The 15,169-nt window shown below is 50.4% G+C and overlaps 1 protein-coding gene across 1 annotated transcript in view; it reads right to left on the minus strand.

The window, feature by feature from the left end:
* Window positions 1-15,169, minus strand: part of Csf1r (colony stimulating factor 1 receptor) — a 25,989-nt gene that overhangs the window by 9,074 nt on the left and 1,746 nt on the right. The window contains exons 2-10 of the mRNA XM_028774337.1: window positions 12,761-13,018; window positions 12,116-12,400; window positions 10,190-10,326; window positions 9,441-9,600; window positions 7,360-7,546; window positions 5,245-5,360; window positions 4,984-5,104; window positions 4,677-4,867; window positions 3,300-3,415 (exon numbers count right to left, since the gene is read on the minus strand). Of these exons, the coding sequence (XP_028630170.1) occupies window positions 3,300-3,415; window positions 4,677-4,867; window positions 4,984-5,104; window positions 5,245-5,360; window positions 7,360-7,546; window positions 9,441-9,600; window positions 10,190-10,326; window positions 12,116-12,400; window positions 12,761-13,018 (1,571 nt within the window). The remainder of the gene's footprint in view (window positions 1-3,299; window positions 3,416-4,676; window positions 4,868-4,983; window positions 5,105-5,244; window positions 5,361-7,359; window positions 7,547-9,440; window positions 9,601-10,189; window positions 10,327-12,115; window positions 12,401-12,760; window positions 13,019-15,169) is intronic.

The raw sequence follows: 15,169 nt of genomic DNA on the forward strand, positions 1-15,169 counted from the left end.
CACACACACACACATACATTCACCCATGCACACACACATATTCACACTACATACACAAATATATACACACACACACATACATACATTCACCCATGCACACACACATATTCACACTTACACAAATTAACGTGAAAGAGGAGTTTGGGGACAGAAAGGGGAACAGCAGGTATGGGAGGGGGACAGAAGAGGGCAATGGGAGGTGAATGTGATCAATATCATCAATATACAATATACAATATACATGCTTGAAAAATGTCATATGAAACCCATTACTATATATAATTGATATATACTAACAAAGGTTATTTTATTTTTTTATCATTTTATGCATGTGGGTGTTTTGCCTGCATGTATGCCTGTGCACCACATGCATGCCTGATATCCAATGAGGTCAGAAGAGGAGGTTGGATCCCCTAGAACTGGATTTACAGATTGTTTTGAATCAACATGTGAGTGCTGGGAATTGAGCCTGGGTCCTCAGCAGTCAGAGCTCTTAACCTCTGAGCCAGATTTCCAGCCCCAGAAACAAATGTTTTAAAACATTTGAGAAAAAAAATAACATCATAAAGCCATCGAAGCAGGTGACAGTGCAGAGAGTGGGGTAAGATAAGAAGAAGAGTCCCCGAGGAGCCAGCAAGAAGAGTGTTCCAGGCATAGAACGCTTACACGCTGGGCAGCCTTGAGATGGGTAAGATCCTGACAAACTCAGGAGACAGGCAGGTGACCATGTGGCTTAGGAAATGCGAGGGGAGCATCTAGGCAGGAAGGTCAGGAGGCCTCTAAGACAGGGGCTATCTCCTAACTCTAGGGAGAAGGAAGAGGTGCTGAGGAAGCACCCTCTGAAAAAGGGGGTGCCCTGCACATTAGACACTCTGCTGGCTACAGTTCCCCCTCAGGTTCTCAGTAGCCCTTCAACCCAGCTAAGATTGGCACCTAGGCAGAAGGGACTGGGCATTTCACCTTTTCCTGCCCCAGGAGCAGCTGCATAAGGGCATCATACCAAGAGCTGCCCTGAGAAGTACTGAGGGAAGGCCACATTTACGGTACAGTGGGAGCTAGGCTGGGGTGGTGGAGGACACCGAGAACTTGGGTCAGACCAACCTGTGTTCAGTCAGGCTTTGGGGACAGGGACTGGGCTGTGTCTAGCAACCAAGCTCCTTCTTTCAAGGGTGCTTAGAAAAGATGCAAGAATTAGTATTGGGGGAGAGGTAGCCTATTGCTGAAGTCTTACAAGCTGCGGAGAGTTTACATAGCTACAAGGAAGACCTTCCAGCTGGACCTTTGAGAGAGAAGACTATAGTTAGACAAAAGGAAGAACACCCAGCTGGGCACGAGGGCACACACTGTGATCCTTGGGAGATGGAAGCAGTAGGATCAGATGTCTAAGACCAGTCTTAACTACACAGGGAGTTTCAGGCCATCCTCAAAGCTATAGGAGACCCAGTCCCCAAAACAAAGCAAAACCAACCAACCAACCAACCAACCAACCAAACACAAAACACCACTTCTAACGACAGCAGCATAAAGCATGTGATGGATTGGGCTAAGTGGCTGAAATGAGGTCTGGGGAGGAACTCCCTCCAGCTGAGTGACCCCTCCCATCACTCCCATCTTCCATCTCCAGGAGTCTCTGTGGCTGCGGCTGTTTTTCTCCTAGCCACTTCTGCTTCCCTTGTTCCTCTGCAGCTGGGCTGAGTCAGCCCTCCCACCTCTGCTGGGACAGTGTTGGAAGGGATGGTCTAAGGGGGAAGGGAGGTTCAGCTGGAAGCTCTCGCATGGCCAGATCCACGATTTGAGTACTGAACCTCTGTCAACCTCAAGAATTCCTTCCATCCCCAGTGACTTTGGAGACCCGTCCTTGTGAAGATGGGGTGGCCTGTGAGGTCCCTTCCTAGAAGGAGGAATTACTGGAATGTCAGCTACAGGAGCATTCCTTTCTTGGGAGCTGGGCATAGCTAAATCCTCACCGCATATCAATCCACCTGTTGCTCATGCTATCCCTGAGCTGAGGTTCTCCACTGATTCCTTGACAGAGATTGGAGAGGGCTTAGAAACATCAGATCTAGGCCACCTTCCCCATCAGGCCTCTGGTCTGTGGGGTAGGTGTTGAGCCTGGGGATGATGGAGACCTGGGCACTTCTCACTGGAAGCTCTCCATTCCCTCCTCCTTCAATTTAGGCCTAGGCCCGAATATGTTCAGTGGTTTCTTTCTGAGTCTACCCTTCCCTTCTCTCTATCCATCATCCTCCCTTCCTTGTCCCTATCCCTGGGGCCAGCTGACTCGGGCCCTTTCCTCTTCCCCTGTGCCTTCCCTACTGTTGCGGTTTCTCTGGGGGGACAGAAGGAGATGACTCAGCCCTTAGCAGAAACAACCCTTCCACAGACGGGCCATGTCTCACTCAGACCTGGGGATAAAGACAGGTGGGGCCAAGTCCTCTACCTACAAAGATGGCTGGCCATAGGAGCACTGCTGATGACCCTGCCTCTCAACTCAGTCTGTGGACATCAAAGGGTGAAGGGGAAAAGGCCAGCCTGAGGCTGCAGGTTCCCTGGCTTTGGGTTATATAAGAAGCAGTTAAGTTTCCTAGATGGGAAATAAGAAGGTACCCGGAGTGATATAGTCAGAAAACCGTGCTGGAGAGAGAGAGGAGGTATCCTAGACCACCATTAGGTGAGGTCAGTCAGTCAAGGCAGAACGAGCTATGGGATCCCCGTGCTTGTAGGGTACCAGAGACAGCTTCTAGTTCCATAGGAGGAAGAACTTGGTGTTTCTCCAAGGACAGGTAGCCACGGCAGTGACTAAGCTATGTCTGGGTGGCAAGTAGCACTTTGGTGTGTGGTCAAGGCTAGCCAGCTTCAGCCACACTCCCATCCCAATGTGCACGAACTAACTGGATTGGCAGCCAACTTCCTCCTCGTCAGGAAGCACACTGACTGCTGCCTTTGACACTCTACCCCCATACATACAAGTTGGAGAATCTTGGTAACAACCTTCTACCTTGAATTTCATTTTACAGATGTAGAAAGGAGCTTTAACATACCCACTGCCCTATGGTCCCATAGGCAGAGACAGGCACCTTTTAGGCACATGCTCTTTTTACACCTTCTCCCGCCCCCAACAGGAAAGCTTAGGGTTACAGCATTAGGAACCCCTTGGTGCCAGCCAATGTTGACACACAGAAGACTCCTACTAAATAGCTTTCATTGCATGACAGCCTGTCAGAATGAGCAAACATGAGCAAAGACCATCCACATCTGGCTCCCTCAGGTTCCTGACCCAGCTCCGCTGCCCAACTCACCTGCTTGTACTTGTACAAGAGCAGCAGCAGCAGTAGCACCAGCAGAGACATGACAGACATACAAGCCACCACCACCGGAGTGAACAGGGACTCATCAGAGAGCTGCTTGCTTTCTCCTGGAAGAGGAGGACAGAGGAGTGAGCAGGTGGAGAGATGAGCACCCCTCTGCCAATGCTCAGCCACTGCTTGCATGTAAACCCCAGTGATAGGGCATTATCACTCCCTCTTGTGGGCAGAAAGGTCTTCTGGGGGTTGCACCTAAATCTTCCTTGGCTTTCCTGCAGTTTCCCTCTGTGGCCTTAAGAGTTCAGCAGCCTTCTGAGTCTGAGGGGCATCTCAGGGGCCCCAGGTCTCACTTCCTGACCTCTAATCCTAGTTATCTTGTTGCTGTAGGAAGGACACAGTTCATTTCTGCACCCAGCTAGGAGCTTGGGTCCCTTAGTAGACAAGTGACAGCAAACTAGGACATCTCTGAACATCTGTTATCTCATCCTTTCAAAATGAAGGAAGACGGGACTTTGCTATTAGATGAGCGAGGGCCCATAGAGGCAATGCTTGGTACAGTGACAGCATTCCTCACAATGGTTGATCCACCACTTACAATGGCCACAATCAGCAGTGACACAGAGCATTCACAGACAAAAGGGGCAACCAGTCTAGCAGCAACTGCTCCAGGTTACTGACTGGAGGACACAATAGACATGATCTCTTAGCCAAGCAAAAACCAAGGGTCTGCCCTGTTCAATCTCAACTGAGAGTCTCACCCAGGCCCTGACACAATAGGTACCAAATCCTAGCTGTTTAAGGGCTGTGGGCTTCTGAGTAAGACCAAAAACAGGTGCAAGCTCCATATCAGCACTGGGCAAGCCCTTGCACAGTGGCCTTGAGTGGGCAGGACTGTGTCTCAGGATTGGGGAGGAGCAGGGAACAAGGAGGGAGCTGGAGAGAGGTAGAGAAAGCATCCTCTCTAGCCCTTGACTTGGGGTAAGCTCTATTTCTTCATCCAACTCCTCTCTCCCTCACACAAGGAGGCACAGGAGCCAAAGGATCAGGCTCTGTGTCTCTCTGTTTCTCAGTCCTTTCTCAGTCTCTGACAGGGTCTCTGCCTCATTCTTTTGCCCCACTCGCTGACCTTCCTCTTGCTGACCTTCCACTTGCTGACCTTCCTCCCTCCCTTTCAAATCCCATCGAGGGACTCTGGACCTCTCCATGTAGCTGTGCCTGGAGCTCTGTGGCTCAGGATTAACCAGGGTGACCCAGAGGTGAAACTCAGCATGGCCCAGGACCTTCTCCAAGTAGGAATCCCTGGGTGAGGGAGTAAACAGTTTCTACATGTTTGATGTCCATTCTGGCTGAGGAGGAGGAACGATGGATTACCTACAGAGAAGGCCCTGAAGAACTGGGAGCTGTTACCCACATTGTTGTGGGCTCTGCAAACATAAGTCATGTTGTGCTTTAAGGTCCCAATGGGCAGCCGGCTCTGAATGATCACTCTGTGGAAGGGCTTCTGACTCAGGACTTCAGGGTGGGCGTCATTCCAAACCTGCAAGGCCTGGGCCTCATCACACCTGGAGCAACAGACTACAGTTCAGGGCTTCAGAGTCTCCTGCATCAGCATACCCTTCCCACTCATGGGTACCCCACCCAGAGGTTCAGCCTAAGGAGGAAAAGCAAACCCACTGACCTATCGGTGTGGCCCCTACACTCCATCCATGTCACATTGGGCTGAGGGTACCCAGAGACAGCACAGAGCAGGACATCAGAGCCATTCACAGGCATCCATGTGACGCTGACTTCTGGAGGATCTGAGGAGGAAAGGAAAGATGGAGGAGGGCAGGATCAGCCTTAGGGGCAGGGTCTCTGTCTCTCGACCACCTGCCCTGAACCTGTTACCCTCTCCCCTCCCAGTACACCCAACCCTGGGCAGCCTGTCCCTATCACTCACATCGCAGGGTGAGCTCAAAGGTCAGATTATTCCAGCCTGCCTTGTTTTGTGCCATTAAGGAGTACTGGCCAGCCTCTGAGGACTTTACACGGTTCAGGAAGAGCTTGAATGAGTAGCTGCAAGACAGTCAAGGGATGCTGCTGTGATCATCAGGCATCCTGTGCAGGAAAGTGGCGCATCCTTTGTTCAAGTTTCAGGACACAGAGGCCTTGTTTGAGAGCCACGTCCTCAGATGTGTACCACGGAGATAGGAGAAACCACCTACCCTGGGCTTTCACTGTCTTCTCACCTAAGAGTATCTTTGTACCCTCCCACACCCCCAAAGGCTTATTAGAGATGATGTTTGCAAAGTCCTGGGAGGTACATGACAAGCCCCTCTTCCTTCTTACCCCTGAGCAAGGTGTTCACAAACACCAGAACTCCTACGGAAAACCCCTAATGGGCTAGCCCTGTCCCAAGGGATGGTGACAGAGACAAGAGACCGCACTGGTTCTGACCTGTGTAGCTACAGAAACCAATGCTATCCTTCTTGGCTGTGGGACTTTAGACAGGCACTCAACTGCTGTGGTCCTTATTGGCTCTGAGAGTGGGGCTGATGTTTTTATTGTTTTGTTTTGAATTCACAGGCTTGGCCCGAGGGTTGAAGGGATGTGCATTTAGAATTATGGACAAGAACCTGACTCATTATAGGGGCTTCCTTTAATAGTGTCCTTTATCACAGAAAAGTCTGAAAGCAAATGCTGATGCCAGAAGTCACCTTTGGCTGATTCCAGGTAGTTTTCTTAGTATTTAACTGATAATGTGTGCATTGTGTGTGTAGTTGTTGTTTGAGACAAGATCTGATACAGCTCAGGCTGGCCTCAAACTTGCTACATAGCCTTGAACTCCTGATCCCTCTACTTCTGTTGCCCATAATAGCCATGTACCCTCCAGCTAATGAACGAATTATTTAGGTAACAAACACATTTCCCAGGGCTAGGGAGATGGCTCAGTGGTTTAGAGTACACCCTCTTGTAGAGGACACGGGTTTGGTTCCCAGCACTGACATGGTGACTCACAACCTCCAGTTTCAGAGGATTTGGCACCCTCTTCTGACTCTGCAGGCACCAGGCGCACACGTGACACACATATATACATTGCAAGCAAAGTATACACATACATTAAAATAAATATTTAAAATATATTTTCCCCTCAAGATAAGAGTTCCTCTGTGTAGTCCTGGCTGTCCTGGAATTCACTCTGTAGATCAGGTTGGCCTCGAACTCACAGAGTTCCACCTGTCTCTGCTTCCCAAGTACTGGGACTAAAGGCTTGTGCCACTACCACCTGGCTTAAGATTTATTTTTATTTTACTTTATGCATATAAATATTTTGCCTGCTTGTATGTATGTGTATCAGGTGTATCCCTGGTGTCCATGGAAGTGAAAAGAGGGTATAGGATCCATTGGATCTTGAGTTACAGGCAGTTAAGGCTCCGAAATGAACCCTGGTCTTTTGCAAGGTCAGCACTTGCTCTTTAACCATGCAGCCATCTCTCCAGCCCTAATGATAGCCACGTACTAGTTTTTGCTTGGACAGGGTCTACAGCTACTGCTAGACTAAACTTTCCTTATTGAGAAGGCAGTCTCGGACTGGGGGTTGGCTCACCTAACAACCTCCAAGCCCTGGGTTAGGAGAGTAAAACCCTCAAGGACATGGTCCACGCAGAGTTAGGCAGCATAGTACTACAGTGGTGGTCACATGACCAACCCAAGTTCTAAAAGTAGAATGGTCCCAGCAGAGGGGGTTTCAGAGGAAACGTGTACTCCAAAAATATCCTTGAGCCTAAGGAGAGGACTGTCCCTCTGCCCCCTCCCCATGTGAATTTGGCAGGTGCCTCCCGCGATTGCTATCTTAAATACATCTTGGAGTGGAAGTCACAGTCATTTCCTACATTGGTCATAAAAAGGACAGAGGAAGCTGAGAGGTTCCTGGGGACCCTGACAGCATGCACCCTCCAGAAATGGTTAAGTAGCTGAGGAAAGCACCAGCCTCCCCCTGTGACACAAGGCACACACACACACACACACACACACACACACACACACATTTGTGTGGGGGGTTGACAGGTGGTACCTGTATGTGTTCCGTTGGGTCTTAAACTCAAGCTTGTGCTGGTCTTCAAAGAATGGCCCTAGGTAGGTCCAGTTGTACCGCTGTAGGCCAGGGTAGGCATCTGCATGGACTGTAAGGGTGAGGCTCTCACCCAGAGACACCTCCTGCGAGAGGCTCTGCTCAGAGGTCAAGTTTAAGTAGGCACTCTCTAGAAATCAACACAGGAGATCTGGCGTTAGTGGGGAGTGTCCTCCTTCATGTGTTCACTGGAACACTCACCCCTTGACTCAGGATCTGGTCATATCTCTGCACCAGGTTCTCAGTTTCTACCTCAGCCAGAACTGACCTCTGTCACCTCTTTTTCCACTGCCATCCATTCATCCACTCAACTGTCTCCCACAACCTCGATTACATTCTAGTTTGGACTCATCACCTTGGACCACTGGGGAGGCTTAATTTACTGGTCCTCCTCTCCTGGAGCACCAGAAAGTCCTGTTGATCCAAGTCCGACCAAACCTTCCAACTGCTTCTCACATCCTCCAGGAGAAGCTCTAGATGTGATCTCAGGGCCATTGGACCAACTACCTGCCCAGTTTACCTCTCTGACCTCCTGTGACACCTCTCGCCTGTGCCAGCACAGCCCCACTGGCCAACTCCTTCCTTGAATCCAGCATGGAGAGCTATCTTAATGGCCAACAGCTGCTCCATGGACTGGAGCTCTCCCGCTCAAGTGTCTGAGCTTGCCCTCTACCAGCTTCAAGCCTGAGCATACATCTGGACAAAAGTTGAGTGAGCACACACATTTACAGAATTGAGTCCTGAATGCCTGATCTAGGAAGCAAGTTGGTTGGTGGTGTAACAGGAGGACAACCTCTCGTGAGTTCTGCCTCTCTTCCCTTTACCTTGCAGCGTCCGGAGGAGCTCCCTGTGTGTGTGTGTGTGTGTGTGTGTGTGTGTGTGTGTGTGTGTGTGTATGTGTGTGGTCTGAAGCTACTGATTCATGCTTCCCCCGTCTGCTCCCCTCTGACTCTCAGTCAACACATGGTCCCTTAGCAGGCCACACTGCTAGAGCATACTCCGAGCCCCTTCCCACACTGTAGAACCGCTGTGTGGTGGGCTTCTCAGCCTGCGGAAGGCCACTGCTCCTGACTCAATAGCCAGGCAATGGGAGGGCACCTTAAGCCCATCTTTCTTCATTGCCATGATTGGCACCCTCAACATTTTCTCCAGCTTGGTCTACATCCATGGTTGCGGCTGCTCCCAGCATCCACTCTCCCCGACATCCAACACCAGGGTGAGCTTCTAATGCAGTATTTGCTTGCACAGTCTAGCAGTGTGGATCTCACCAGGGCTTCTTCTAGGTTCTCTAAATGCTCTCATTGACTATTAATACCCTCAATTTTTTTTCAGGTAAAGGAATTGAGGCACAAAGAGGTTGTTCGATATAATGTTTGGCAGAGCTGTGTTTGTGACGCGCAGAAGTGAGTGCTCCTGTCAGTCCCTTCTGAGCAAACTGAGCCCTGTGGAGACCTCAGCCCTGACCTCTCAACAGGGTGGGGTGCAAATTTTCCACCCACTCTGTTAAGGCTCCATCACCAGCAGCCTCCTGCCTCGGCTTCGTGCCCTCATCGACACTGTGCAGCTCTCTCTCTATGTCAGGTGTTCTTAGCTGCTTTGGTGTCTCAAAGATGCTTGGCTCTCTTCCCTTGAGGCTTGCACATGGTGTCTCTCTTCCCTTCTCACAGAGACCCAGCAACTCCACTATCACGCACCTTGTCCCAGGTCAGAGGCCCCAGTTAGAGGGACCACTGGTGTTTAAGGATACAATCATGGCAGAGAGGCGCTGGCTGTTGGTGTGTCCACATGATACCCTAATGCTCTCAGAAGTGAGCCACCCACATGAACCACAGTAAAGAGCTGCTGAGCTCCAACCTCAGCCCAGAGCAGAATACATTAAAGTAAACCATGACCCACACTCTGCTGGAGGACGTTGAGGGTCTAGAAAGTCTCCTGAGATGGGGCTCCAGGATTAAGACACCCTCTTCCCATCATCACTGTCATCTCCCTACAGCTACAAGCTTCCCCCATAGCCTGATGCTCACCCACCACCTGGAAGTTCATGGAGGTCATGTGTGTGCCAGCACCATTGCTGGCCACACAGGAATATATGCCAGCATCTTGGAAGTCCACAGCGTTGAGACTGAGGGTCCGGACTTTTTTATAACAGTCATCTTGGAAGTCACTGTTTAGGGGGATTTCCAGCTGTTGGCAGAAAGGATTGAGATGATTTAAAATATCCAAAATTGTTTAGGATCTGAATTCAAATCCTCTACCTTTAAAATGATGTCTGCCTGTGCAGGGCAGCTTCATCTATAAAATGGGAAGAATGTCAGTCCCCTGCCCCTCGGTTAAAGTGAGGGTGGGTAGGCTCACAAAGCAAGGGCTCCAGACTGGATCTGACACATGATTTGCATGGGAGTGAGGAAGCTAAGAGGCGCCTCTCCATTCCTTCCAAGGGGTCCTCATCTCCCCTCGCACTTGAAGTCATTCTGAAATAGCCACCATGTCTCTATGCTTCTAAGGGAGCCTAGGACCCCTCGTTCTATCAGAACGGAGTCTTCTACAAGCCACAGCAAAGGTACAGGGTAATCCCCAAAAGGGCTTAGATTGCCAACCCAACCCCTAGCAGCCGAGTCAGCTGCTACTGGCACAGGGTCTCAGGCCCCTCTTCTCTCTCTCTCTAGGACACAGCCATATCCCCAGCCCAGAAAGCTAGTGTGAGGTGAAGATACCTCTGTGCTGAGAGGATGGACAGACTTCACCTTGTCATCTCCTTCCCCCAGGGACTGACCTTGGTGTCTCCACGTTTGAGGATGACATCGAATGCGACTTCGGCATTAGTGGCTGTGCACACGATCTGGGCAGCCTCTCCTCGAATCCGCACCAGCTCAGTAGGCTCCAATATTATATGTGGGGGCCCTGGGTGGCCTGGGATCAGAAACACAACCATGAACCTCCGGGATCACTGACTCTGTGCCCAATACCATGGGGCAGGATACTTGGTCAGGGTCCCAGCATTCTCCCATCCCAAACCCTTGGGAGGCAGCCCTGATACCTCCATTTTCCCCACAAGCAAGTCCCTAGCAGAATCTGCTTTCTGTATTACCCACCTGCTTCCCAGCACTGTTTCACCCCCTGACTCCCATGTTATCTCCCTTCCTGGCTGCCAAAGTCAGGTCCCTCTCTTGGCCCCCCCCACACCTGCATAAACATTCACCTTCAGAATAAAGCCAGTCCCTGGCACACACCTTTGAATTTAGCACTTAGTAGGCACAAGTAGGAGTTCTAGTTCAGCCAGAGCTAAATAGTGAGACCCTGTCTCAAAAAAAGGGGGTCCATGGGATGCTTGCTATATCTGCCAGGCTAGGGGGTCCATGGGATGTTTGCTGTTCTGGCCAGACTTTGTATCCTCTACTGCAGCTATACTAACCTGGTCTATCACAGGGTTAGCATCTGCCCTCTTTCCTTTAGTCCTTTGCTTTCTATGCCTTGGAATCATGGCTGCTCTTGTCCTGTCAATTTGGTGGTGGTTGTTAGTTTGCAGTGCTGTGTATTAAACCCAAGGTATGGATGGCAACTGTACTACTGAGTTACAACCCCAGCCTGTGTGTGTGGGGGGGGGAGGGGCGTGCACGTGCGCGCATGCAAAGGCATAACATAATTTTTATACAGAGATTATAAGGCTACCTTAGAAAGTTACCATGTAGGTCTCAGGGATCAAACTCACTCAGGTCTTCAGGCTTGGCAGCACGCACCTTTACTATCTCACTGGTTCTTTAACAATCTTTTAAATTCCATTTATGTGTGTTGATGTGTTCATGTGTGTGCTTATGCATGTGTGCATGCATGTGGCCATGGTGCCCATGTGAAGGTCAGAGGACAACTCTCTATAGTAGATGTTCTCTCCTTTGCTATAAGAGTTCCAGGGACCCAACTTGGTCGCTAGCCTTGGTGGCAAGTGACTTAACATACTGAGCCAGGTCCTGGTGTTTTTTGATACTGGGCATTATTACAACCTCAGGCTGCCCAATGCTGGGATTACAGATGTCCTCCTCCAGGTCCAGTTCCAACTGGTGATCGTTAGCCCCAAAGTTCTTCAGAGAGCTCGTGTGTAAAAGAATTAGCCTCCCCACTACCCCTCACCCTGGCCTTTCCCAGTTGCTTCTCCTACATAGTCTGCATCTACCTTCTTTGGTTTTTTTGTTTGTTTGTTTGCTTGTTTGTTTTATTTTTCAAGACAGGGTTTCTCTGTGTAGCCCTGGCTGTCCTGGAACTCACTCTGTAGACCAGGCTGGCCTCGAACTCAAGAAATCTGCCTGTCTCTGCCTCCCAAGTGCTGGGATTAAAGGTGTGTGCCACCACCACCCGGTGTGCATCTACCTTCTTTTTTTTTTTTTTTTTCTTTTTTTTTTTTTTCTTTTTTTTTTTGTGCATCTACCTTCTAATCTGCGTTTCTATTATAATGTCTAGTCCAAGAAGATGACATCCTTGGCAAGCAGCACTGTGCCGGACACACAAAAGTCACAGAGCAAGCCTAGAAATTGAGTCTAGTATCCTGAGGAGTGGGGACAGCCTGGACCAGGGCATATGGAGGTCTATCTACAGTGAGGATTCCCATCCCAAATGCTCTTCGGTCAATTGCCCTGGTTAGCTCCCACAACTGGTCTCATGGTCAGACCCACCCTATACTCCTTACCCACTTGTCCTGGAGACTTACCTCGATTCACCTTAAGCCGGATGCCAATGGAGGTGGATTCCCTACCATTCACCACAGTCTTGCACATGTAGGTATGGCTGTCAAGAACCTTAGCCTTGTTGATAATGAACCCTTGCCACGGTGAGAAAGAGTAGTCTGTTCTGCGTGAGACCGGCCTGCCCCACTCACGCACCAGTGAGACACTGTCCTTCAGTGCGGGGTCAGTGATCAGACAGGGCAGCACAGCTTTTTGGCCCTCAACCACTGTCACCTCCTGTGCTAGCAAGTTCCAGGGCCGGACAGGATCTGAGAAGAGGAGGGTTCAAGGTGACAGCTGAACATTAATGACGGGAGAATCAAAAGCCCGAGCATTTGTCCAAAGTCATACAGTACTGGACCGTTCAGAGAACATTCCAAGTTGGCTTCTAGAACCAAGTATTCCTAAGGTGTCCACTTGTTGCTACATGACCTCAGGCAAAAGATTCAAGCCCACTGAGGCTCTGGAGAATGATGACAATCATAGCATCTACCTCACAAACATGAACATTGCTATAGGTGCTTGGACATGGCCAATGTTCATAGTTATAAACTGACACCTGCCATACTATGCATGTTAATGTCAGGAGCTAGCCCTCCTGCCCAGTATGGGGAATTTGGAGTCCTCACCTTTGACATACAAGTGGATGGTGGTACTGCCCCCCATGGGGTCTTCAAGCTCAGTACAACGGTAGGTCCCAGTGTTTTTGAAGGTCGCGTTTCTTGTGGTCAGGATGCTTCCGGGAGATTCAGGGTCCAAGATCCAGTAGGGATAGATGGGGCCATCCCATTCCACACTGCCATTGCTCACACATCGCAGGGTCACCGTTGCACCTGGCTCTACAACCAGCTCTGGGCCACTAGGCTCAATGACAGGGGCTCCCTGACCTGAAGGAGGTGGCAGACACAAGTGAGACTTGGGGTGCACCCCAGATGTCTCCTAACTCTGTACCATGTTCTGGAAGGGCTAGTTCTTGTACCCTTCAATCAGCTCCCAACTCTATTGACATCTGCCATGACCAATGGGCTCATCTCTGAGTCTAGCCGGGCCACCTCCTTAGCCTCACATGTAGGCTTCTCCACAAAGCCATGGGGGCCCAGCCTTCTGCATCATTTCCCACCCTGGGAGAGGACACCATCAATCTCATGTACAAAGCAGGCTGTGATTGCAGAGCCAAGCCTGTGTAAGCAAGTAAGTTTCAAATAAGCGAATGGAGAAACAGATGGTCAAGTCCTGACTTCCTTCACTTGGGAAAGAAGAAAAGACACCTGAGTTCTTAGCCCAGTAGAAAGAGAGTTTCCAAGTGTCTCCTGCTGCCACCACTTCTACCACTGGGCATCGGGTCTGTGTACTGTGGGGTAACCTGAGGCCATCCATCCATCCATCCTCCTCCCTTTGTCTTTTCACCCACAAGTGCAGACAGTGAGCACATTTCCCCACCATGCTAGGCTGTTCAGATGCCAGGAAACCTTTGCATCACCACCTGTTCCAGTAAAGACTCACTGGGGGCTCAGATACCATGCTTGTGAATGAGACTGCTGAGGTGCCCAATCTGCCTTCGTTTCTCTGAGCCTGCTGGATTTCTTGGCAGCCAATCTCTTTTAAGGAAAATTTGCTTGAAGGAGAAAGGAGAACTCAAACCCTTTGTCAGGTCTTAGGGAAGGAGGCTAGTAGTTTGCCTGTGTGGTGTCAGCATTTTTCCCAGGCTTGAAATAGGGGGGAAGGGGGGAAGTGAGAACTGATTCACAGCCTCTGAGGGCCTGGCAGGCGCCCCCGGCCTGTGTGGGCGGAAACACATTGCTGGCACCCGGCTGGCCCTGGTTTCCGCCCAGCCTGTGGCCCTTCGACACTGGGGTTCTCACTTCTGCTTCCCTGGCCTCCTGGCCATTGCCCTTCTCACACAGTGAGGGACTCTCGAAGAGGAGGACAGTGTGCTGGGTCTCAGAACACACTGTGCATAGTCTGTCTGTGCCACTGTTCTGTTTGCTGACCCTGCAAGTCAACGACTCCTACACAGAGACAGGGCAGCCCCAAGGGCATCAAGCGCATAGAGTACTCCAGTGTTTCCTGCAACCGCTCTCAGTGGGTAACACATGCATGCGCGCACACACACACACACCCCTAGGCTCGAGCCCAGAAATGGAAAGTCTCCTCTCGCAAATGATTTCAGCCTGGTTTAATGTCTGCTCTGATTCAAACCCACTGGAAACACGTGGCCCATCTGCCCGAGCTTCCAACCAGCCAGATGTAGAACAGAAGAGCACAGTGTGCCACCGCTGAGGTAGGACTGTGGCTCTCCTGGACAGTGATCAGCAGGAAGAGGGACAAGCTATTTCACTCTGGGCTCACATTGACTATGGCTAGGGACCCTGACAGTCATTGGCCCTCTGAGCATCAGATGCTCTTCTGTCCTGTGAGAACAATCCCAGTGGCTTTCTAGAGGGCAGCAGAGCATGAAAGTCCCCCTGCTCCGGCCCACTGCTCTCATTCATATTGCTAATGTCCCTCTTGGGTCTGCTTCTTGGTAGCTAAGGACCTTAACCCTTAAGGTCACAGGACACATCTTTGGGTTCTATGACTCTGCTCCTGCCTTATCTCCCAGACACTTTTCCCTTCCCCCAGGCTACTCTTCTCTGCTTATCTTTGTCTCCTGTCTTGGCCTCCAGGAAATGTGCTCTCTGTCTTATTTCTTCTTAGCCTGTTGCCTTGGATATTTACACGGAATAGGGCCGATACATTCCACGTACGCCACGTACTGTTCTCACTTCCTGCTGGCGTTGTTGACAGGAGGGAAGCCCGCTCATCTCTACCTTCCATTGGACGAGCACTTGATGGCCACTGATCCCCTGTTCCTGTCCACTGATCTCCAATTCTCCCCATGACTCAAACCTTCTCCTCTTTGTACTTGCAAAATGGACTCTTCCACCAACAGCTCCAGAGGCTCCCCAACTTCCTGCACTCATGACTACCACTCAAAGAGAAGAGGTCAGCCTCTCTCTCTCTCTCTCTCTCTCTCTCTCTCTCTCTCTCTCTCTCTC

Source organism: Grammomys surdaster, unplaced genomic scaffold (assembly GCF_004785775.1).
Source record: "Grammomys surdaster isolate TR1022 unplaced genomic scaffold, NIH_TR_1.0 239, whole genome shotgun sequence".
NCBI classification, from domain to species: domain Eukaryota; kingdom Metazoa; phylum Chordata; class Mammalia; order Rodentia; family Muridae; genus Grammomys; species Grammomys surdaster.